The sequence below is a fragment of the Anoplopoma fimbria genome, chromosome 24, assembly GCF_027596085.1.
Source record: "Anoplopoma fimbria isolate UVic2021 breed Golden Eagle Sablefish chromosome 24, Afim_UVic_2022, whole genome shotgun sequence".
NCBI classification, from domain to species: domain Eukaryota; kingdom Metazoa; phylum Chordata; class Actinopteri; order Perciformes; family Anoplopomatidae; genus Anoplopoma; species Anoplopoma fimbria.
In genome coordinates this window covers 11456199-11481971 of record NC_072472.1, presented here as the reverse complement: position 1 = coordinate 11481971, position 25773 = coordinate 11456199, and the positions used below count along the sequence as shown (strand labels likewise).

General features: G+C 39.6%; 2 protein-coding genes across 3 annotated transcripts in view; one reads left to right on the top strand and one right to left on the bottom strand.

The window, feature by feature from the left end:
- The first annotated feature begins 1846 nt into the window (after positions 1–1846).
- Positions 1847–7015, top strand: slc22a6l (solute carrier family 22 member 6, like). Of its 2 annotated transcripts, none has more exons than XM_054625373.1 (11): positions 1847–2267; positions 2356–2875; positions 2961–3064; positions 3388–3542; positions 3682–3850; positions 3996–4119; positions 4223–4338; positions 4448–4662; positions 4747–4855; positions 5951–6154; positions 6361–7015. In XM_054625373.1, the coding sequence occupies exons 2-11, from the start codon at positions 2471–2473 to the stop codon at positions 6446–6448; spliced, it is 1689 nt and encodes a 562-aa protein (XP_054481348.1). In that variant the 5' UTR covers positions 1847–2267; positions 2356–2470; the 3' UTR covers positions 6449–7015. The 2 variants fall into 2 exon arrangements, with proteins under 2 accessions (XP_054481348.1, XP_054481349.1); XM_054625374.1 differs by having other exon boundaries at positions 2393–2875; positions 6361–7009.
- Positions 7016–8906: 1891 nt separating this feature from the next.
- The window catches only part of nrg2a (neuregulin 2a), a 47768-nt gene continuing 30901 nt past the window's right edge, over positions 8907–25773 (bottom strand). Inside the window, exons 5-10 of the mRNA XM_054625372.1 lie at positions 23046–23122; positions 17364–17466; positions 16950–17073; positions 16681–16808; positions 16193–16414; positions 8907–12036 (exon numbers count right to left, since the gene is read on the bottom strand). Of these exons, the coding sequence (XP_054481347.1) occupies positions 11382–12036; positions 16193–16414; positions 16681–16808; positions 16950–17073; positions 17364–17466; positions 23046–23122 (1309 nt within the window). The 3' untranslated portion in view covers positions 8907–11381. The remainder of the gene's footprint in view (positions 12037–16192; positions 16415–16680; positions 16809–16949; positions 17074–17363; positions 17467–23045; positions 23123–25773) is intronic.

The following is a 25773-nucleotide window of genomic DNA, read 5'->3' as shown; positions in this document are numbered from 1 at the left end:
CAATTTACAGCTTTAGATAACTGCAGAAGTAAAAGTAACCATAGCCTTTAGGCTAATTGTTTTATTCCGACACTGTAGATTATTCGCAAGACAGTAAAAGGGATTATTTACTCTTGCAGAAAATAATCCCCCTCTTCTCTTCTATTTTCATCCATTATCATAAAATGTTTAGTATGTTAAGGATTGAAGGTAGGGCTGCACGGTGGTGTAGTGATTAGCACTGTCACCTCACAGCAAGAGGGGTCTGGGTTCAATTCCCGGGCTAGACAACCTTCTGTGTGGAGTTTGCATGTTCTCCCCGTGTCAGCGTGGGTTCTCTCCGGGTTCTCCGGCTTCCTCCCACAGTCCAAAGACATGCAGCTTAGGTGCATTGAAGACTCTAAATTGCCTGTAGGTGTGGATGTGAGTGTGAGTGGTTGTTTGTCTCTATATGTCAGCCCTGTGATAGGCTGGCGACCTGTCCAGGATGTACCCTGCCTTCGCCCATTGACAGCTGAGATCGGCTCCAGCACCCCTGCGACCCTTAACTGGATAAACAGGTTACGGAAAATGGATGGATGGATTGAAGGTGTTAAAATTGGGCCCCGGTATACCAAGAAAATAAAGTTCACCCCTCTAAAATATTCCTGACAGCCACTTAACACTCGGGCTTCTAGGGGCCCAGGTTCAGGGCCCCAATGTGTTGGGCGCCCCATAGAGAAGAGAGAGATGGAGGTGACAGGACCTTCTTTGTAAATTGAAATGTTGTGGCTGCTTCGGTTTCTCTGCAGCTCAGTGGCCCACTTTAGGCCATTTTACTATTTATCATTAAACCAAGATTGAACAAATATTTTCTGGTTTCAGAGTGCTGTCCTAGTCCTTTCCTTCTTTGTAAAACATTAAAATGTTTCACTCTCAGACCTATAAGACTGATGGTTTCAACACTAACCCTCAATTCACTGCTTCTTTGTTGTCCAAATTTGTAAAAAAAAAAAAAAAAAAAAAAAAAAAAAAAAAAGCCCCTGGAAGTCTGTGTGTGACTTAGTATTTTTTCATTTTTCTTGTGTCTTTCATATATTCTGTTGAATACCCATACTTTTGGGGCTCAAAAAACAAAACACGTTGAAGAAGGAAGAATTTAAAAAGGAAAAATCTCTGGCAGCTGAAAAAACAAAAAAAATATTGTTTTGCCTTGGTGCACCTGCAGATTCATTCTGCCTGACATCTCATGCTGATCATTACATAAGCGCACATTCCTCACCACTAATCATTGGGACACATAACCAGGCAGAAAATGCAAACTACATGTACTCTGTGAACACAATACAATACATATACAAATATATAAATATATATATATATATATATATACATGTGTATATTAGAGTGCATTACTGTAGTTCTTTTACTTTTTAATCGTGGTTCTGTTTCAGAACTACGTCAGCATAACGTGACTATTTTTCAGAACACCTACACTATAGTTGACTGAACTGTCACTTATTGACTGCAAACTGTTTCATAACAAGACGGGACTGATGGTGTCAAAAGGTCAAGGTGTTGCAGCACATTTGAACAGTTGAATATTTATCAGAATCTTTTGAACTTATGTGAAACACTTACTTATTGTTTTTCCTTTTTTGTATTTGGTTTAACATCTTTTGTTTACATTTAATCCGACAGACAAATCAATCTGCTCAAACAAGCAAACAATTACAGAAAACATCAAATAAACTGACTGACACAAATGAACTCTTGTGAAAATGAGTTTGTGTGTATGCACAGGGTGCACACACACACACAGACAGACAGACAGACAGATAGACAGACAGAACCTCTATCACTTGTCCTTTTTGTTAGGTAACCAATAAACAGGAAGGAGTGTGTCTCGGTGCCAAATGGGAAAAGAACCCAGCATAGTTATGTGACCACTCTTAATGCTGGAGCTCACTATCACTGAAACACTTGCTCCGTCATTGCTCCGGCACAGCAAGGACTCAGCATTCCACCTCAGTGTTCAGTCAACGAGCTGCAAATGCCTCAAGAGGTTAAATTGCACTCCTAATAATCCAGAGTTCTGAAAAGCTGATGGAATTTGAGAGCCGATTACCCACTTTACCCCACTGCAGCAATGAGACCACTTTAACATCTTTTTTTTTTAAAGGATTCCTTTCTGGAAAACTTTTATTTGAATTTTGTGTTGTTTTAATGAAGACCTACACTTTGTGAGACAGTATTTTTTATTGTATTTAGTTGATATTTTATGTAACAAGAGAAGACTAACCCTGCAGGTAAGTCTATGAAATGTGGTATTATTAATGTAACATCTTTAAATGCAAAAGATACTGGCTACTGATGTTTTCTTCCATATTTTCACAGGTGCTAGAACAAGTTACTGTTTTTTTTGCACATCCAGTTCTTAAGGAAAACTACCAACAAAGGGATCTACTGCCATTAAAATCAAGTCACCTTGTGGAGTTCTGGTTGCACAAATATGGGGTTTGGTGACCTCCTAGAGCAGGTGGGGGGCACAGGACGGTTCCAGATCGTGCATATGATCCTTCTCTGCATGCCTGTCCTGATGATGGCCAGTCACAACCTGCTGCAGAACTTTGTGGCCGCGGTGCCTCCTCACTTCTGCAGCGCACAGAAAAACCTCTCTCAGTCCCAGCTGAGCCCAGAGGAAACACTGCTGGTTACAGTGCCGCTGGACCACAAAGGGAACCCCGAGAGATGCATGCGTTACGTTGCTCCACAGTGGTACATTCTGAATAAGAATGGGACTTCCAGCTCAGGGCAGGAGGGCGACACTAAGGATGTTTCGGAGGTCGACCTGCAGGGATGCACAGACGGATGGTCCTATAACATGACTGTGATGAGATCAACCATCATATCTGACGTAGGACTACATATTTATTCTTTCTTTTCCCATGTGTTAAATGTTTTCTTGTCATGCGTGTTAAATTGTGTTACATTTTTGCCAGTGGCATTTGGTGTGTGATCAACGCTCTCTGAAGCAAATGGGACAAACAGTCTACATGGGAGGCGTGCTTTTGGGAGCTGCAGTCTTTGGAAGTCTGTCAGACAGGTAACATTCATTTTATCACCACTGATTTTTTGCAGTTATAGAAATTAGGAAGTAAATCTCGGCACAATCAATCATATATGTGACTTTGAAATATGACTTTGAAATATTGAAGAATGTTTTATAATGCGGTTAGAGAACATGTGTTAGTGGGCTGCAGCACACACTGCTTAGATAACTGACATGTTGTTTATTAGAAGACATGAAGCATCTGATATATTCTGTGAATACCGCTTAAGACAATTTGCCTAAAAAAAGTATTTTATTCAAGTCATATAATGTGATATATTCTGACCTGACTCTTTGCAAATCCACCTGACTCCCAGATACGGTCGACGCATCCTCCTGCTCATCTCAAACCTGCTGATGGCAGTGGCGGGAACATGTACTGCTTTCTCTACCTCCTTCTCCCTCTTCTGCCTGTTCCGCTTTGGTTGTGGCATGGCTCTGTCTGGGTTGGGGCTCAACACCTTCTCGCTCAGTAAGACACCTAGCTGGATAGAGGAAAATCAGTGCAGAATGACTTAACTGGACGCAGGCAACATGCACGCTGATGATGGAGTACAAATTGTACTAAGTTCTACAAAATATCTCTTGTTCTGTGATTTCTTCATTTCAAGTTGTGGAGTGGATTCCGACTAGAGTGCGAACTGTGATGGGGACAATAACAGGTTACAGTTACACAGTGGGGCAGTTGCTCCTGGCACTCATAGCCTACTTCATCCGGGACTGGAGGTGGTTAACCCTGGCTGTGTCTTTGCCCTTCTACGTCTTCTTCCTCATTGCATGGTGAGAGGCCAAGTACTGACATGCTCGAAATACCTAAGGTTGCAAGCAGAGTTACTGATTAATGTTAAAAAGTTCTAAAGATGTAGTGATCTGAGATATATTTATTGCATGATGATGTATAAACTAAACAAATGTCTAAACACAGGTGGTTTCATGAATCTTCAAGATGGTTAGCGCTGAGCAATAAGCCCGAAGCAGCCGTCAAGAACCTCAAAAGTGTGGCAAGATTTAACGGACTGCACGAAGAGGGAGAAAAAATCACCGTCAAGGTAAGGAAGCGTGGTGTGTTTGTGTGACTGCACAACATATCTGTGTTTCTAATTGTGAATAAAATGTATTTGAACTGAAAGAAACCCTCATCTTCATGCATAGATGCTGCAGGAGTCCATGAAGAAAGAGATGTCCTGTGTGCAGGGCTCCTACTCTGTTCTGGATCTGTTCCGCACCCCCACAATGAGGTCCATGACAATCTGCCTCAGTGCTGTCTGGTAAGTGTCCTGCACTTGTTAAAGAAAAACTCAACTCTTCTATACACTTCTATAAAATTGCAATTACAGCGTGCATGCTTATTCTTTTTCTGTTATTTTACTAACTTAGGTTATCAACCAGCTTTGCCTACTACGGTCTTGCTATGGATCTGCAAAAGTTCGGGGTGGACATCTACTTAATCCAAGTAATCTTTGGAGCTGTTGACATCCCTGCTAAAGTGGTCGTAACTGTGTCCATGAGTTTTATTGGACGGCGACCATCACAAAGTGGCGCTCTAATCATTGCTGGAATCATGATTCTGATCAACTTGCTGGTACCTTATGGTGTGTTTGAAGACGTGCATAGGAGTTAAATATTATACTGCAGAAACAACTGAGTGATCTCATGCATGTTTCACTCATGTGCAGATAAACAGATGGCACGCACCTGTCTGGCTGTAATGGGTAAAGGTTGCCTTGCTGCCTCCTTCAACTGCTGCTACCTTTACTCTGGAGAACTCTACCCAACCATCATTCGGTACGTCTTATTTGGCAAAGATACAGGTCAATTAGTTCATGTTTTTAAGGGAATTTATCTTATGTTATTATTCAATTTAATCTATTTTTTGCTTAGGAATTTTGTTCAGTTTATTTAGTTTTTTGAGGAAATCAGATCTCTATTTAAAAATGAGTTTCTCTACTGGATTGACTGAATTGCTTTTAACCGAACAAATTAGAAATGTGGACAATACTTATAGCGGTCTGCAGATCACTCATATGTAAGTTTTATTCAGAAGATAGAATAAGTATAAAAATCAGGCTGCAACAAATACATCAATGCATTGACAAATAACTTGTAGCAAATAGTTAAATTCACCCAAATAAAAGTGTGTATTTTGTTGACCTGCAGTTCATGCATACAGCAGAGCAAATAGAAGGTCACGGGGTCAGATGGGCAGAGTCACTTTTTACCTTCTGAGAGTTAAACAGAGAAGGATCAGTAGAAACTCAATGACAGCTTCATTACGTATGCTTGATTCGTAACACGTAGATACATTTTGCCTTCAAAACATTCTTCAAACTATGGATTCAACTTTTATTGGAAAAATTTGAGGGCTTTTGGTGCATGTTCCTGGATTTATCTTGACTTTACTATCAGCAAAGGCTCATCATGTCCTGATAAAATGTGTTCTGTCATTATTTGCTGCCTTCTCTTGTTGACGAAAATATGTCCTGGCAAAAGTGCTGCTGACGGCGTGTCTTTGCTCATCATACTAATCTCTGAAAACTCCAGGCACCATAGTACAGGAACATCTATAGAAGGCAGCTTTTTCTGGGGCAGTGACAGCAACAAACAATTCACGTTCATCCATCATTTACAGTTCAGTTAAACGGTGACTTAAAATGTGAGATGTGAAACCAACAAACAAAGCAGGTTCTTGTAACTTTTCCAGTTCAATTAAACAGTAACTTAAAACCCCGTCTCCCTATCGAAAGTTCTTTAATATTGAATTGCAGCTGCACTTGAACATTGGATTTTCTTTACTTTATTTTTTGACTTTATATTTACTTTATCAGCAGCACCTCAAACACTGATTCAAAGGAAGTGTCGTAAAGTTTTTTTCTCTCTCAGTCAGAATGGCATGGGCTGGGTATCCATGATGGCCCGAATAGGAGCCATGGTGGCCCCCATGGTGCTTCTGACGGCCGACTACGTACCTTGGCTTCCAGGGTTAATCTACGGGGGAGCTCCGATTCTCAGCGGAGTAGCTGCAATATTTCTTCCAGAAACACTTGGCTCACCCCTTCCTGACACAATACAAGACGTGGAGGACAGGTAATATCCAGTTACAGAAGACAGGATGGGTTAATTGTCTTAAATCTCTGCATGTTCCAAAATCAAAACATAACTTTGCCAGACAGGACATAGGACGGCTCTAGCTCAAGCATTCACAGTAAATTGTTTACTCTAGAAAAAGCCCAGATGGTTGAAGAGAGAGAAACTGATTTATCCATATTTGCATTTTTCTATCTTAAACACAGGGGATCTGGGAGAGGCTCCAAAATGCCACCAAAGGAAACAATAATCCTGCAAGACACCGAGGCGAATCTCCTTAAGCAGGCTGCCTGAGGGCATCTGTATTGTACTGTTGATGTTTTTGCTGACACGTTAAAGAAAGTTGAGTGGGTACTGCTTTTTGCTATTTGATTAGCATAATACGTTTATTGTGTGGTTTGACTGCTGGACAATTGTAGTTACAATGTTATTTTTTGGACAGGTCAATACAGTGAAATGAAAAGCTGCAAACAATCAGACCTTTGTTTATTTGTTATACAGTAACTTCGAGGGCTTTATTCTGGACATGGACAGACTTTTAATATCTGTGTTTATATATAAAGCCTTCTTCAGGTCACACACTATGCTATGCCTTCACTGGTATTTTTAGCCTGTGTTTGTAAAGAAAATGTATTTTCATGAAGAGTTCCATGATGTCCTCTGCAACATTAAAAAATATTTTAGTTACTGCCTTTTAGAATATCTCTGGAAGACTGAAGTTCAGTGACTCACCTTCACAAATGTAGCTTTATGTTTCCGGCAAGGGCTGTGTTGCCATAGTGACCCTTTAAGGAGCTTTGTGATCAAACCTGCAACAACAGTATTTTTATAGAGACTTTAATTAAACTAAAAAATACAACAATGAATGTCTTGTGCGGTTATTTATCCAGGTATCTGTGTTCAAAGCAAATACATTGTTGGCCGTCGTTAGCTATAATGTATATATATATATGTATATATATAAACACACACATTAATATATCGTTGTTATTCTGTTTTCACACATTTTATTTGGCTTCTTTTTTTATTTTGTAATGTTTTAAAGAGCTTATAAAGCTTATGAAAATATAAAAATACATTGATATGGCTTCTTGAATGAATAGTTAGGGTCTTGCATGGACAAAGGACCTGTGGATTATAAGCCAAAAGTTTTGTTTACTATTGAGTTTGATTTGAAAAAGAGAGTAAACATATTTCCATTGTTGTTTTATGTTTGTATTTATGGTCGTATAACTATGTAAGCGTACATATTTTAATAGCCCAATTTGTCCTGAAAAGTAAGATGTACAAATATGATTAAAGTTCTACATGAATTATTACTAATGAAACCATGCAACCAAAATTGGAAAACAAATGGCTTAGTTGCTGAGAGTGTTCAACACAGGTTTATTTATGTCCCGCCTGTATTTTCTGTTCTTGTGGTTGTTGATCCCAAATACTCAGCAAGATTTATTATTATTATTGCAAGTCAAAGATGAACCTGCTTGACCTGAACAAGAAGTTGACAACTTAAACCTAAATACAGATCAAACAGCGCCACCCAATGGCAAACATAAATACAACAGCTTCCCTGCCTGATTCTGAGAAATCAATTAATAATCAATGTTTTTTCCACAGAAAGCATTTAGAGGATAAAGTATTACCATCATACAGACATCATAAGTCTACTAAGTTAACCTTTACGGTTAAACTTCAACGTGACAACCACATTTTGCCAATTCTTTATATATTAACTTTTGAGTCTCACAGACAGTAAAGATCATCTCTGCAGGAGAACATGTGGGAAAAATTCAATGAAAGAATACAAGGAAGGAGTTTCGGTTTTTAACTTCATTCTTCCTTTGGTAAGTGCTAAGATGGCATAAAAAAGATGGCATTGGATAGGGATAGGGTTAGGGTTAGGGCTAACCCTAACCCTAACCCACAAGTGAAGTACATGTTCCTCCAGATCTGACAACTCATTCCCATAAAAGCCACTGTTATTATCTATAAAGTGTGTTTCTATTAAATAAGGAATATATGAATGGACAATAAAGAATACTCACCCCTGCAAAACGGCAAGTCATCTGGCGTGTGAGTTATAAATCTTGCTGTTATGGCACCATCTAGTGGAGAATCTATGCTACTGCGCAATCAATTGAAATTACACAGAATTAAGGACGAATCTATATTGAATAAATGTTAATGCTAATATGTAACATTAAATCTCCGCCTGTAGTTCTTACATCATAAATGTGCTTTTTCTTAAATGTTTCAATATATTGGGGCTTCTTTTTTGATCCGTTGGCCATTTGTCAATTGGTCATCCAAGATAATTTTTCAAATATCCATAGCTTACAAATAAACGTTGGTCTTTAATAAACACTGGTTGTTAAGAGATTGTTCTGAATATTTACATTCATCTGAGGAGGCGCATTAATGCTGTAGAAACAATCACAATTTAAACTGATCTTTAAAAAAGTTATTCAAAGTCACAATGCTCATCTCTTTGTATGTGCTCACTCAATGAGTTACTGCTTTAGAGATCACGACGACCATGTGAAACAGTTTTGACATAATCAATCACTTACCTCCTAATCACTATATGAAACATATGTCAGATTTTACCAGTGTAGTCCTGAGACACACTGTGTATCGTATGCATTACACCAGAAAAGTCAAAGATATAGTCAATATAAGAGATGGATCAAAATGCAGAGCAAAGCTTTCTACAGAAATAACTACATCGTAAAATGATATGAATAAAGATTTATTTTCTCATATGAACAGGTGGATTCATTTTTCATTTTATTTTACAATCTATGACAATCTCGCATTTTTTTCTTTTTTTCTAGCATATTTCAGGAATGACATGTGGGAAAGGGTCTTTTTTATTGCTGAATGTTAAATGAAATACACTTTCACTGACTGGAAAAAGGAATTGTCTGCTGCTTTTTTTTTTTTTTTACCATGCACCCATCAAACCGTGACCACAAGGACATGCAGAGGAGAGGTGTTCAAACATTTCAAGCGAGGGTGGGGTCAGGTGAGGGGGTGGGGTCATAAAATTAAACAGACTGGCAGGACGTGCCCGGTAGCATCTCATTTCGGTGAGAGGACTGGCAAAGTGAAGGGAGTATCACATTTAAACCAGAGGAGCACTGTCTTCTTTTGCATTTTTCAGACATACAAAATTAGACCAAGAGGTGAGAAACTCAATGAAATATCTGCAAGTGAGGTGTGACCAAAGACCTTTCTATAACAATACCACTGTGCATTTACCACATAGCAGTTAGAATTGCAGATCTATCTTTTTGAGAGTTTTTAAACCAATGAAAATATGATAATTCAGCATAGTTAACAAGGTAGACACATACAACAGTGATGAAGCATCTACTGTTCTCTCTTACTTCTAATGGTTTTGACATTCCTTTGATTTCCTTTGAAATATTTGCTTTTCCTTCAGTGGAGGACAGGGGACTTAAATGTTTACTTCTCAAATTCAAATTATTATCGTTCACAGAGTAAATTTGAAATGACTAGATCTGTGAACAAGACAACGTAGTACTATTGGAGGAGACACTATCTGGATTCTATTTGATATACTTGGAAGTGTGCGTGTAAAGTGAAGCGGTCTAAACCAAGTGCTGAAACAATTCATGGACGCAGTCATTCAGTGGGCGTGAGTATGTGAACAAGAAAGGCTGACAACTTTAAAGATGGCTGCATAATGGCTTTAAAAACTAACTAATGTAAATATGCATTTATATCATGTTATTTCATTCTACACTATAGGCATCACATAGTTTTTTTTTCACACAACACACTACAGTCACCTCTTAGAAAATGATGTAATCAAACAGCAAAATAGAAAGTTTGCATATTTTTGCATTGTATGATCCTCTAAAGTTTCACAGCTATTTCGTTTATATTGTCTAGTATGTTCTGCACTGTTCTCCACTGAGCTGCTTCCGCTTGGCTTTCCTTCTCTCTGCATGGGAGTGTTCGGGGAACTGGTAGGCTGTACGTTAACATGTAGGCCTTTTTTAACTGAGAACCTCAGTCGTGGGTTGACCTTAAGTTACGGGGTTTAAGGTGGAGGGGGTTGAGGGGGGTGTATGGGGGCCGTGTGGAAATCCTGAGACACTGTGTGGCCTTCAACACAGGCCACAAAAACAGAATGGACACAGTAGGATGATGAGGCATGGGACTAGGGGCTGAGTTGAGTGAAAACAGATGCAATCTTTTTGTTTTGCCATCACCTCTGATGGCAGAGGTCACCCTGTGCCAGGCGGCTCAGTGTTTGTTGGCCTCATAACAGACTAACATGAGGAAAAACCTGCTGGGAAATAACGGGGGGACTTAACTGGTCTGGGGAACGGGCGAAATAGCTGTAAACACATCCAGCAATGAGCTGCATAACACACAACCCTACAGCAGCCTTATCTGTCCTCCTACACTGGGGCCATTGTTCTGATAAAGCACTATTCAGTGAACTTCTGTCACGCTCTTCTGTCAACCAGTAGACCCACACGCTTGATGTCACCACAACAAACAATGAAATTCAACTAACGATCACAAATACATGCAAGCAAACTGACATACACACACACACACAGGCATTTAAACACACATACACAACCATACACTCTCTCTCTCTCTCTCTTTCTCTCTGTAGACATTAATCAGAGGGCAAAAAGGATCTACATTGTATTTATCAGGCGTTCTATCAGATCCCAAATCATAAACCCTACAGGCAAAATCATATTAATGTAAACATACACTTTATGTTGAAGTGGTTTATATTGCGTGACATGGAAGGGGTTATGTTCCAGTGGGGCTAGACTCCTCAAAGAATGCAACTTGGAAAGAAAGTAAAACAGGAAACCAGAGAGGAAAAAAAACATAAACGTGTATAAAAAATGAGGCGTCCATATAAGAAAGGCTACAAAAACCTCCACTGGCCCTCTGGCATCGGCATACAGCAAAAGGCACCACAATATTACTCTATTTTTTTTTTTACGTTGTGAAAAAACTGGCACATCTTTTTATGCTGTAAATCAAAATGTACATATAAATAGAGTTTTCCCTATAAAAAAGTCTTTGCTGTTAACTAGTAGACAACTTTTGCTAAAATGAAAATAAATATTTCATTTGTTTAGAATATCTGTCAGTTATATAAAATAAAAATATTTCTTATAGATGCAGGTCTATACTATATTGATTTTTGTTGGTTCATTTTCACTCTTTAATGGGGTGTATTGTCTGGTTTGGGGCGTGAGTGTGTAAGTCTCGTATGCATGTTTCCATGCCCACTGTGCCGCCCCGATGAGTGAGAAGTCCGACTGTCCACCGGCCTGTAGATGGTGGAGGGCTCGGCATTCATGTTCTGCATACTGAGGAAGGGCGTGCTCTCACCGTCCTCCTCTGACTCACTATCTGTTAGGCAGCTTCGAGACCCATAGTCCCGAGATGCCTCATATCCACGCGGGGCCACGTGGCCATTCAGTCTGGATCTCCGCCAGCGCCGGCTACCAGTTCCACTGGACCCACTTCTCTTTGGTTGCTCCCGAGAGGAGAGATACTCCTGGGTGGTCTCATAGTCTTCTTCTTTAGCCAGCCGGTAGGGGCTGGAGGGCAGGCTGCCCCTGCTGTCATTTAGATAGGTGCGACGCTGCTGCCGGTAGGGCTCCTGGCATTGGGCATCGTGTAGGGGCACCTGGTAGCGGCGCAGCAGAGGCTGGTCATCCTCCAGAGGGTAAGGGTTGTGGACAGCGGGAGGGAGAGACATGGCATGGCCGGCATTGGGGGATGTGATCTGGAAGGTAGGCACCTGCGAGGGCAATGAGTAATGGAAATCCACTGGGGAGAGGCGGGCTGGTGTCGTCAGGGCCGACACGTATCTGCAGTAAATACAGAGGAGATTAAATAGTTACACAGAGAAAAGGAAAGAACAAACGTGAGAAAGACTGAATGAACATTGCACCTTAAGTGCCAAGCTACTAGTAAAGCTGTAAATGTGCACTAAAATATGTAATGGGAAAAAAATGATTTTCCATAAATAGATTTAACTTGGATTTGCTCTTTAGCTGAACTGGTGTAAGGAACTTTTCACACTGGGCATAGTTGTGCTACTTTTAAAAATATGTCCTAACCATTCAGATACTTTCAATTGAAATGATAATATAGAAAATTCTATTTTGAGAAGTTCTTTCATAGGCGGAAAGGTAAAAAATACTGTGGAAAAGGTGTGCTAGTACTGCTCAAGATTGATTTCTTCCTGTCTGCAGAACTGAAATCTCCGTAATGTGATATCCCCCAGGGATCTATTCTGGATCCACCCCTATTGTCAATATCCTTGAGTTTTATGAAACATAGGTGTCTACTGGTTGAAGGTGATGATTTGCAAAAGTGATTCAGAATTCAGACTTGAATTGGACATAACAGACACATCTTAAATGAATGAATAAAAGGTTTTGAATGGTAAACAACATTTTGCAGCAGCTCTTTAATGATCACTTGTCTATCTCTGAGCCTCTCAATCAGTTTAAGTCAAAGCCCAGCCTGAGGAGCAACTGTTTCGGCAGCCTTAAGTCTATACTGAAGACTGACAGTGACTGAACTGTCTTCCTCGGCACCCCTAGGCTCTTTACCAACCTGCCCAACAAGACAGCCAAGCCAACCCAGTGTCCTGCCTTACAACACCTTTCAAGTCTGGCTTTTACTTGGAAAACAGATTTACACTTTACTTCCCTGGTCTTTTATTTATACTAAGCATACTTTGAAGCAGCACTTTATCCACTGTGTGTTTTTTAGCATGTTAGTGTAACGTTTGATTATCATGCAGACCATACTATTCCAAATCCAATCCAATACCTCAACCAGCTCCTTAAATCTGCACAATAAGCAGACAGCTATTAAATATATTATGGGGCATCCTCCTGAATCATCTGTATCGTTTTGAAATGAACTCATTGTTACTGTGGTTGTCATCTTAAGAAGCTTTGGTCAAACCATTCCCATGACCATGTGGACATTATAGCTGAATGCTTAAGTCAGTGTAGAATTTCTTGAAGATGCAGAACCCCTAATGACTCTTGGACTCTAGCTTTAAAAACTAGAGATGCACCGATCCAATGTTTTTAGTCCCGATACCGTTACTAGGGTTTTACGTACCGGCTGATACAGAGTACCAATCCGATAACAGTATATTATTAAAAAGCTGGAATCCACATGGTGTGGAAGTGACTGGGAACATCAGGCTTGACTTAAACATTGTTTCCTAACCTTATAAAACTAAATGTAATAAATATATACATAAATATAAATTTATATTAATTAATTATTGATTTACTACTTAATTACTAGACTGACAGGGCGTCTGACTCATACTCATTTGTCATGCTTACAACTTCTCAATCCCTCCCCTATCCGCTGCGGGGCTAATAAAGGATTATCTTATTTTATCTTATCTTATTTTATCTTGTCTTAAACCCAAATTGCCCAGATTTGGATTGTCTGGATTGTCAAAACATCAGAAACATATAGGTGTCAATAGTTTGGTTTCCTAAAGTACTAATATCTTTATCATTACCAACTTAAAATGAATGTTGATACATGTGAAAAGCAACTCATGATTCTGTGGATGACAATGTTTGTATCGACTGTTCGTTGAGACACAAGCCTGAAACATCCCCACAGCACTGCTGATTCAGCTGAGGCAAAAGCTGTTGCCATGATGGAAGAGGAGTTTGTTACCTGGAATGACTCTAAGGGGATGTTGGTTATGCAATATGGCTCTGCATAACAACTCATTGGCCAAGGCTCTATTTGTGCATACACGGTTGCTTTCAAGCACATACATGGCAAGACACAAGATAAGATAAGATAAGATAAGATAATCCTTTATTAGTCCTGCAGCGGGGAAATTTGCAAGATCTTGTCTGGTTAGTTTTTTACACTCTTTAATGCACTATTTATTTGCTTTATTTGCCAGCACTGCATAGTCTTATTTATTTCTCAAGTTCCTGTTATTTATATCTTATATACACTTTTTCTGTCGGACACTGTCAGTCATATAGTCAGTATTTAAACCTTCTTGGACCTCCTTGCTCCATTACTTTCAGTTTTGCTCAGTGGTTAAAGCATGGTTGAAATCTGTCTTGTGCTGATTTGCATATTCAACAAGTAAGTATTTTGCAGCATTGGTTAATGTGTTAGGTGTGTGAGGTCTACATCTGGTCCCAAGTGTGATTCTGGCTGGCCTGAATGTTTTGTACCTACAACTGTATAGCTAATGGAACCTTGTTAAGGAGCCAGTTGGCTCATCCAGTCGCACCTTTGCTGCAGATGATCTGAGATCACTATGTACACTGATCCAGTGGAAGCTATTAAACTGCACACCTTTTTCTTAAAGTGGCCCTATTATGCTTTTCCACTTTTTCCCTCTTCGGATTATGAGCATTAACGCATTAAACATGTTGTAACTGTAACTTGAGATACAAATATGCACCTGGAAAATAGCATAATAGGGCCTGTTTGATGACGTTTTATGCTTTTGACCTAGATTTGTTTTCATTACCGCTTTTTGTTTGTGAGAAGGAAAGGCAGCTTCATACCTGCAACCAGCACACCTTTGACACATTTTTGCATTTGCACAATCAATTGTTTTTTATGTATGACAAACTTGCGGGAGGGTTTAAATACCTCAGACTTCCCACTCGTCTGAGAATGTGACCACTTCTTTGTTTGTTAAAAGGTAATCTCATAAATGATGTCTGCTTTGTGGCCACTAGTTCTTCTAGTTGTTCAGCTTCATTGCGAGGTACTTTTTTTAATGGTGACCGATCTGAAATGGATTGGCTGATGATGAAGATAATTGAGGTTCCCATTAAGAAGACATTAAGGGTAGTAGACATGCCAAAGACTTTAAACAAAGGTGAAAGCGGGCCTGTGTATAAGCTATATGAGATGAAAGGGCAGGGCGGCCTCATGTATAGCAACCGTCAGCATGTTTTTTCACACCTTAATCACAGGGTCTTCAATTACAGGGTCACCAAAGACAGACTTCCTCTACCTAACTGTACCATCATCCCCTCCCCTCAAAAAATATGTGTACCTTGAGCAAAAATACCTGTTTTATGGGTGTTGTGTTGATGCTTAAATGTACACTCCATCATTTTAGTATAGATCCCTATTGTGCTCCCATATCCCCAATTTTCCCCCCAGGTCAATGTTAATGAAGGATTTTTGAGTGATGGATGCTTTGCTGTGAAAGGTGTTGGAATTCAACACATCAGCAGTGAGTTGGGAGAGCATTTTGGGATTTGGATGATCCCTATTGGGCGCTATAACAAAAATCAGGGGGTGTATCTTATGTACTTAAAAAGCAAGTTCAAATTCAGGCCATATGTGTCATTAGGTACTACTAAAGTAGAGAGCCTGAAGACCTGAAAGCACATTATCTGGAGTGAATCAATTGTGTTTAAGCTGCCATGTTCTGGTTTGTGTTGAAGGAGCATTCCAAACTCTTGGGGAAATGCTCTTTTTTTGCGATCTTGCCCAGATGAAAAGATTGATATCTCTGTGGCTTCAGTATGGAAATGGGTGCAGGATAAATATAGAGTTGCTGAAAAGCATATTTCCTCTCTTCTGACAGACTAACTAGCTGCTTCTTCCTGCTTCTACTCTTTGTGTGAAGCTGGGCTAAACTCATCCTGGACCTTTTTCTGTGATGCAGAGATAAAATTGTCTCATGGAAAATAAGTACATTTCCAAAAATGTCACGTTATTACTTCAGGAAAATTAAAGGGAACGCCGGCCAATCAGAAAATGGCCATGGGATAATGTTATAGTAGCTGTAAGAGTTCCCATTGAAATAAGCACTGTCTTTCACCCTTGCCTATTATAGCGTATTTCATCATCATGCCTGCTGTGTGTCAGTTAACACTGATTTTCTCAGATTGCCCTGACCGAGAGAGAACCAGCAGAGAGAGGACACTTCTCAAAACGTTTACGACAAACCTAGTGCCATATCGGCCTCACAGGCCTGTTTCCCACCTGTCGCTGTGCGGAGAGTCTCCCAGCGAGTCAAAGGAGTCTCTGTACGGCAGGCCCGGCCGATGGGGGTCAGAGTAGCCACAGTGTGCAGCGCGCCGGGCCCGTGCCTCCATGCACGCAGGACTGCTGCATTTACTGGTCCCCACGGATGATGACATCATTCCTGGCGAGTCAGAGAGGATGCTGTCCGAATGTTCCAGGCTCCATGTCCGTTCCTCGTGTCTGTCAAATAAAAAAAAAAGGTGTTAAGACGCCCACACCCCAGCGTGTCCCAGTGTGATCATTTTTGTTTTGCATAAAAAAAAAAAAAAAAAAATCTAAATGAAGTACATCTTTTGATACCTGTTTCCACAGGCAGCACATTTATTTACCTAACTAACCGAATCAATCATTGGCTTTGTGTGAGATTCTTTATCCATATAAAGGTATAGTGCTGAATGTGAGGTAGGCATGAGGACAAACACAAGGACTGTATGGTTCAAGCTTACCTGTGAGTTGATGAATGGGCTCGTGTGGAAGAGTTGTGAGATCTGGAAGAGGCATGGCTGCCAGGGAACGATCCCTCTGTTGCATGCCGTATGACTCGTTCAGTTGCAGGGACATTCTTTGATATGTACTGTGTCAGGAAAAATGGATTTAGCAGATGTGAAAAAATGTGAAAAAAAAGGCTTTGATTATATAACTGAGCATGAAACCATTTGGAGTACATCTGTGTGCGTTTACTTTAATAACGTTAGGAATCTCTTCAGAAACTCACATCTACCATAGGGATATCCTCTGGGCCTGGTCCTGGGTGATTGGGTCCGTTAGCAAGGTTACGATTGGGATGTTCTGGACACATGTTTTGTCGCAGATGATTGTGCATCTTCTTTCTTTGTTTCCTGTCGAGCAAATCTCGGTCATTCTCTCTCGCTCTTTTTTTTGTCAAGATGCTTTAAGCATGAAATAACTAGATTAACTATCAAAAACTTTATAAAAAATATATATAACTGTATAAAAAGGATGGATTTTAAAAGAGTTAACACAGTAATCTAGTATTGCTACGTATTACAGGCACTGCAAAACGTGTCAGCAGCTTGAGTATACAGTTTTTTCTTAATAAAATGCAGGTGATGATAGAAATCTGAAAGGAAATGCGACAAGAGCTGACCCATTTATCAGCAGGACTTACTTGGTTTTACAGTAGGCAACCACACAGACGATGCCCACCACCAACAGAGCCACACAAATACCCGTGATTGTCAGGACTCTTTTCTGGTAGAGTTCCTCTGCCTCTGTCAACATCACACCCACAAATACACACACGCATCCACACACACACACACACACACACACCACAAGCACACAGTGAGAGAAAACATGGGGAAAAAAATTAGTTTCTTAAAGGTGCATTTTATTACTGTAAATCTACATCTTTTTTTTGAATAACCCGGAGCAGTATGAAGCTTCATCGTCCCTTCTCTGACAACTCTCTTCACAGTCAAACCTTTCCTGGCAAATAACCAGAAATAGAACAGATACTGTTGCGGCCTGCTGGGGGCAGGGGCTCAGTACGAGTTTGACTGATCTATTAAGCAGCTGTATACTCTAAAAAATGAATTAATTACAAATTCTATACGATACTATAAAACTTCTGGGCTCCTAATGGATGACCAGTATACCCTGCAAATTGTGCAGTATAGCACCAATGCACATGCGATAAGGAGATGTGCTATGTTTGATATTATCTTGATTCTCATTAATTTATAGAAGTCTTCATCTGCTCAGGCATTCAGTAAGCACAATAATTAGATCTTATGTTATAGTAATTTAAGTGATTTTTTTCATAAAATATAATTAAATATGAAATCTGCTTTTTTCCTTTACCAGAGAACAGCTTTTGTGAGGTTGAGGCAGAAAAAGATTGAGCCAAGAGGCAGTGTGGTCCCCTGATAGATATTGTCATAAAAATGAATTGAATTTGTACAACTCTTTCCATCTGAAGCAGCCATCTTACATCGGCATACCAATTCCTGTCAAGTTTCTGACATTATTGTTACTGTCTATTACTGCTGGTATGACAACACAATTGCTACAACTTTAGCAATCATTCTAAACTCTCAACCACTCAAGCTTTTTTCTGGAAAAGGTAGCAGAAAACAAGAGCTAACAATGAAGGAGGATGGAAATAGCGGCAGATAGAAGACAACATGACTTTAGGTTCTAAATATAGCTTTGCATGCTCACATCACAGCATCTACTCCTTAAAGGATTATTCAATCACAGTAACATAGGTATTATATTTCACAATTCAAAGTTATATTTCACTATGCTAACGACGGGGTGATGCAAGAAACAAAATCACACATAAATAAAAAGTAAAGAGATGGCATATCAAGGGAAAAGACTACTAGGCATGAGACAAAAAGGATCGGATAGAGATGAGGTTTGAGAAAAGACATGAGGTAGCAACAAACATGATACATCATGCTTGTTACAGACGGGATGAGGAACTAAAATATCAGTCCAAAACGGAAAGTATTCTACTGTGAGTGAGAGGGGAAACTCTGTTAATAGTTCTAGTTTTCCATTGCACATGTATGAAAGGTGCAGGTGACGACATCCATGTTAATGATGACTGATGAGGATCGGTTGCATCGGCTGAGGGTTTGTCATTATAATGAGTTATGGTATGATCGGCTGAGAGATTGATTGGTTAATCGATGGACGATATGATTAACACTTCACACCACAGACGGAACGGGAGCAAGTCAAAACGAACGACATCTATTTAGTAGCTATGCTAGGACTGAGAGGCAAAATGGATTGTTCCATACCCATAAATTCAATCCCAAGATGCTCTGCCATTGCAGAGGGTTGACAGTTGGAAGGAAAACAAAAAAGAAACAAAAGACCAGGTTAAGAGAGTGGCACCTTCTTACAGAGAGTCGAGTGAACAAAAATAGGCATTACGGCAACTGAGACAACAAACACTTGTCAGTTATTGTCAGTAACGTCAAAGACGAGAACAAACTTACAGCATGCAACACACAATTCACACCACACTACACAAAACTACATGGCTGCACAACACAAAATATAAATTATGAATATATTATAAATGATTACTACGTTACTTGAGTTTGTCTCTGTACGTTCCCGTATGTCTCAACACAGTCTCTTGGTATTGTTGCTTTATTTTACAAGTGATTTTTGATAGAGGTTTCAGGTTTTCAGAAAGTGCTTTTTCATCAGATAAACAAACTAAATCTCCTAATGGGAATTGGACATATTAGGAGCAGAGCCGCTATCATTATGTATGGGGAAAATATATCTGCTGAGATTACCTGTGATTTTAGTTTTCCGCTTTCCAAAAACGCTACACTGTCAGTTCTCAAACACACCCATCACATGAACAGGCAAGTTAAAAAAAGGAGTGTATTTGAACAGTATCGCTATAATCACCCTGAATAAGAAGAATTATAGTTGGACTTTATATTATATGGCAGAGCGAGGCCGAAGGGAGGCTGCACCAACCAGCTGAGTCCATATCTCTGGGAGCTCACTCGCTTTACTTGAGTTGAAGTAAGTCCCAGCTGTTCTTATGACAACATGCTCTCGTAAAGCCATGAGGAGCAGAAGCCATCCTCCTTCTCTCTGGTATCTCCTGGGGATGGGAGGCTCCCCTCCAGGAGGCAGGTCTTTATGTATATGGATGTGTGTGCATGTGTGCCTGCTCTTTGAGAGAACGTGTGATTTATTCTTCTTAACTGAGTAGAAAATGTGAAATATGTAAGAGGCCATTAACGACTGCAATGTAGTTTTCCAAAAAGTAAAGCTCATTTTAAAGCCGACATCCATCACATCTAACGTGTCTGAATGTGGCTTTCATAAACCTGATTTCTAATGTGGATGTGCATTTTTGAACCTATGGGATGATATTAAATCATACACTTGGACTTAGTGGAGGCTTTTCTATTTCAAATTACAGCCTTTAATTTTAGAGGTGATGCCTAAAATACAACATAACATGCCATTTCTTGATAAATTATAGTTTTTTTCATGGACAGAGAACATTACATCTGACTGTTTTTACTCTGTTCTGTCAAATCTTGTTTTTAAAGGAGCAGTATGTAGAATTTGGCGGCAGGAGATCGCTGTTCGTGTAAAAAACGTATAGAAAAGTTGACATTTTGTTAAGTGAGTCGTTAACATCAACTACACTTTTTTCCTAAAACCTAACTTTGCGTTTTTGTTGACTAAACCTAACTTCCTGTGAAGTTTATTTAGAAAATACACCACGCATGTAACGAGTGTATATTGACACGCCATCCCTGACACATCCAAATCCAAAGAAAGTGGAGCGTCGTATTTTGAAGCTTAGGGCCACTGACTAAGCGTCGATATTTGACTTTGACCGGTCAAAACTTTGCAAATTGCAACCAACAGAAACGTGTCCCGTGTGCCAATCGTGTAGGAGAACTACGGTGGCTGATTCAATTCAGTTTATGATGCAGAGAAATGAAAACTCAAATGGCCTAATCTAGAGCCAGTGGTTTGTCCCTTCCGGGCTACCGTAGAAACAGTGCTCATTCTAAAGTGACAAAAAAAAAAAGATATGTTTTTTTTCAGGTGATTCTACACAACAAAAAAAGCATACTCATTAATATTATATTCCATTTAAGCCTACGGATAGTCATGTCAGTGATTTGAACATATACACATGTAAACCAAGTAATGAAAGCCTACTCTGTGTTCATGTGGCTGGATGAGAACTGGAAATAAATGTCCTTGATGCCGTCGCACAGCTGCACTGAAGTTAGACAGAATGCAGAAAACTGTGCAGCTCCCACACACCACTGTCTGCTCTGCCAAAGAAACAAGTAATTTCTGCACAGTATACGACTTAATGTGAGATGAAATTACTTGCAGTTAAGAAGGGGGTTTTCGCATTGTAATCTGAGCCAACATACAACAAACAATATGTTTGAGCTCCACAAGTCAGACTACAGGGATGAGACTCCGTAAGCAACATCAGGCAACTCCAAGAGCAGATGCACTTAGTTATGCAACTGTAATGTTACATTGAATCGCAACCACATGGGCTTGCAAAGACATGACGCTGACAAATATGCAGTGAGGTTGATTAGAGGAGATTATTTGCTATTATCTGACATGAATTGTAGGCTTTGTATATCATTTTATATTATTACTATACACTATCTTTAACCTTGCGCTGTATATGCTTCCTTCAGACGCCCAAGCTACGTGAGATCTCGGCTGTTGATTTTCATTCATGTCAGGTCACTGCTTTCAATATCACTTGAAATACTTAATCAGCCAACAGGTAACAGTGGATGGTTTTCAAAACGGAAACCATTCAAGGAAAGACCTATCAAGCCTTAGTTCTCCATGAAGCTTCATCTAATCGTGGTATCATTTTACAGTTGATGGATGTGTTTTCTGATGTTGCCGTGCGAATGGGTGCAGGGTTGGCTTCTCTTACACCCCAGCCGAAGCTCTTTGATATGGCACTCTAGTGCAGCACATGAACTCTCTGCTGAGGACATCTGCTGTGAGAGCACCATTTTGCGACTGATTAGAAAGCGAACAAAAAATGTCTGCGTGCCTGTGTGTGCATGTATTTTCTACTGAAAGTAACTGTGATCCACTGAATTTGACTTTGATGTTTAAGATAAACTCAAATTAGTCAAGAATGATTGGAATTCTGTCATGCTGGGTCATGTATGACCTACATACTCACGGATACGTATTAAAAGGCGTCACATTTTCATACTACTATATTTATGAAGGAATCCTACATGACTTATCTTGTTGGCCCCCAATAAACAGTTCTTTATCAGTGCACAGCTTTAGTCATTCGGCCATTTGTCATGCCTATTACTTAATGCTAATTGTTCAGACCTATGTCTCTATCAGCTCCAATAGGATTGCACATGCTTGAGTTTGCAGCTGATTGCATGAACAAGCATCATTAGTGAGTGAGCTTAAGTTAGGGTTTTAGTATTTGTTTTTGCCATTTGACTGTGTTGTTACATGCAACTGACTTTGTGTAAATCAACTTCCTCAAAGCACCTAAATTCAGCCGCCTACTTGTTGCTATCAAACTAACTATCAGCTCGTATTCTGAAAACGTGCATGCAACACACTGCGAGTTAAAGGGCACTCAATATCACATGCAGACCAAACACAATAACAGACTCTACTAAACGATGCCAACTTGTGAATGAGTCATTGGAGGAGGCACAGACGCAACTACACTATTAGGTAATAACAGGAAATGAATGCAATCTCTCTACACGCAGCATGCACGCATGACACGAAGACAGTCCGACAGAGTGGCAGAAGAGGAAATTGACATACGGTAGAAACTGGCCATAACGTAGGTTTGACAGCGATCACCAGTAAAGTCATTTGGACACCTGATGGAAAGAAACAAAAGCCACAACAAGAGAGGGAGGAGGAGGAGGGTGGTGGGTGAGTGAGAAAGAGAAAGAAAACAGAAAGAGAGAGAGAGAGAGAAGGCAAGGGTGGAGTGAAAAGGAGAGTTTGCGTAAGAAAAAGTAAAGAGGGAAGGGAGGGAAGGGAGGGAGGGAGGGAGGGAGAGAGAGAGAGAGAGTTAGAACAACAGCACCACTACAGACAGCAGAAGCAGAGTGATCCCATGGATGACACCACCGTGTACATGGTGTAGTGCACAGCTCATTGCGTGTTGACCTGAGAAGGAGAAAAAAGGAGGAGAAAGAGGAAGAGAACCGTGGGGGAGTGTGGGGGGGAGGCAGCAGGAGTCCACAGAGGTAATCCAGTGACAACTGTGTCCCTGTTCTCAGCTGCTCATATCAAGTGGACATACTTTTGAAAGGATTGGGCATGTACAACCGCAGCGGCTCAGTCTGTAAGCATCGTGGGCCGAAGTATCCATCCGGACATCTGGGAAGGAGCAGACAAGTGTTATGAAAAGGAAAAACACAGGAAGTGATGTGCACTGTAAATATTATGGGTTTAAATCCTTTCAAACATATTGTTGAAGGTCACAGTGAAGCCAAATGGTTACAGTGAGAAACTTTGCCACTTCCAAAGATGGTCCAACTTTGGTGATGAATGTGGACACACGATCCTTTTTCCATTTGAAATAAATGAATAATTAACAACAATAATTGACTTAGATGGCAACTTAATGAATCTAAGGTAAGACACTTTACAGCCAATTAACTTTTTCACTTTTAAAAAAAAAAAAAAAGGTAAAAGAAAAACAATAGAAACAAAATTGCTACTCAAAGTGACCCATAGGAAGTCTACAAAATATAATAATAAAAAAAATAGAAAAAATGATAGGTAAAATAGGCATGTGTACAAAAACAGGTTTTAAATCATATAAAAAGTAATATATATAGAGCCCAGTCTGTAATTGGGGAGATGAGAGAAACAATCATTAGTATATATGAAGAAATAAGTTGAAGGTTTCTGTACATAAACAAAACACTGCTTTATGATTAATAAGTCAATCCTAGGAAAAAGAAAAAGGGGGTTATATGCTTTCTTCTGCTGGTGCCTGTCGAGAGCCTGGTATGTGTTCATAACCTCGAAATGTGACAAATGTACAATACCGAAGGAAAGGGAGGTAAAGTGGTCAGATCAAGAAGAAATAAAATCCTGAATTTCCTGTTTTAAAACAGCAATGTCCCTATGGAGATCTCTTTAAAGGGAAAACATGACTGGACAACTCTCCATAAATCTGGTTTGAGATATAAATCAGACTAAAGAAAAATGTTCTGACATGTAGTTTGTATGTATTGTTGGAACTACATACAGACTACTGTATCATCAACATCAAGCGTGTTGGGCCAAATCATATTTCCTCATTATAATCCCATTAGGATGAGCAGTTGGTCTTTTAGGGGCACCGACATTCCACTCACATTCACAACTAGACCACCGGTCCAACAAAGGTCATTGCTTGTGATTTACTGGTTTCACACAACGCCTCCCAGGAGCACCATAACATTCAGCATTAAATTACTCATCCTGAGTGATGGTGTTTAACTGTGGGGATAGCACCACCTAGACCAAGGAAGCTTGGCTGAAAGATGAAAGAAATGAACTGTCACTGCATCATTTAAAAATCAGATGAGCGTGTAAATGTCCGCGGTGGTGCAGCTGCAAACTCTATTAGCACTCTTTTATCTTTGGTTGCTAATAAATCAGTGTCATTATTTATTATTCTTCGATCAGAAAATAAACATATAGGAGGAAAAACCTGAAAGTTTTTCCATGTGTTAGGAGACGTGAAGCAGGACCTATACCTATACTCTACTGTATATACAGCAGATTTACACAACCCGTTGCTCTCTCAAGTCCCACAGAGAGGTAATTTGTTAAAAAGTTCCCAATGCACCTTGTTGATAATTATGCTTTCGTTCTGTTTTTCTGAACAAATTCCTTTTATTAGAAAAAACTAAACTTGTTTATCTTTGAAATCAAAAATGACTCCCCTTATTTTTTATCACACCATACAGACCCCTATAGATAATATGTTATTTATACGATAAAAAAAGATCCAACTTAATGTTAACACACTAAAAGACATTCTTATTTTAATGCTTTTTTGTGAAAATGACAATTACTTTTATTTTTTTGATTGATATGTTCAAATGAGGCTAAATTCCTTTTTTACAAGTCATTAAGGGGAAGGAAATCATCAGAGTTAGTGAGTTACTTACTTAAGGTCATGTATTAACCTTACATCTCCCTCAAACAAAATTTATACTTCAAAGTGAAGGAGCAGGGCATTAAAGTAGGGCTAGCTGTCTGCGGGACTTGTTTAGCCGGTGAGTAATACCCACTGAAGCCTGGCCTATATTGAATGAGATGGCTGTGGGGCAACAAATCCCTGCAGGCCTTCACTGCATTATCCAACTTTTCTGGACCCATGCCCCGGCCGTGAGTGAATTAGCTGCAGCAATTGAGTTATTGCTGCCTCCAATTTGTACACAGCGAATTGAACGGCTGTTGCAGCCATGTCCTCATTGCTTGTCGAGCATTCTTCCTTGGGCCAACTGGGCACAGACGCCTCGCCAATGTTTCAGTTCTATATCAAACCAGCCAGAGGATTTATGCTATCATGACATATGGTGGAGCAGAACATGCAACATAATCTCTGAAAACCGTGACGAGAGATAATGTACATATTTCATGTTATAAGTATACTATTACCTCGGTAAGGGTAAATCATTTTCATTTACAATTCATCTGACAATTATTGTCGGGATTAATTGATATCTTTTGGTTTATAAAATGTCAGAAAATATCAAAAAATGTGCTTCACAATAAACAAAAGCACACGTTGACATATTCAATTTGATTGTTTTGTTCGACCTATAGTCCAAAACCCAAAGGTTTTCAGTCTAATATGATAGCAGACTGAGGAAAGATTAACATTTGAGAACTCGGAACCAGTCAACGTTTGGTGCTTTTATTTTGAAATGTCTTAAATGATGATTTGAGAGATGAATACGGATTTATTCAACGCATCTCTACACACTTTACTCTAAAAATCAGTCAGTTTTCTGAAAAACAGAAAG

Bases quoted from the DNA above. Each gene is read 5' to 3' on its own strand.
- slc22a6l (XM_054625373.1), top strand. From the start codon at position 2,471: ATGGGGTTTGGTGACCTCCTAGAGCAGGTGGGGGGCACAGGACGGTTC. The intron at 3,065-3,387 runs GTAACATTCATT...CCTGACTCCCAG, and splicing joins TTTGGAAGTCTGTCAGACAG to ATACGGTCGACGCATCCTCC. The intron at 3,543-3,681 runs GTAAGACACCTA...CTTCATTTCAAG, and splicing joins GCTCAACACCTTCTCGCTCA to TTGTGGAGTGGATTCCGACT.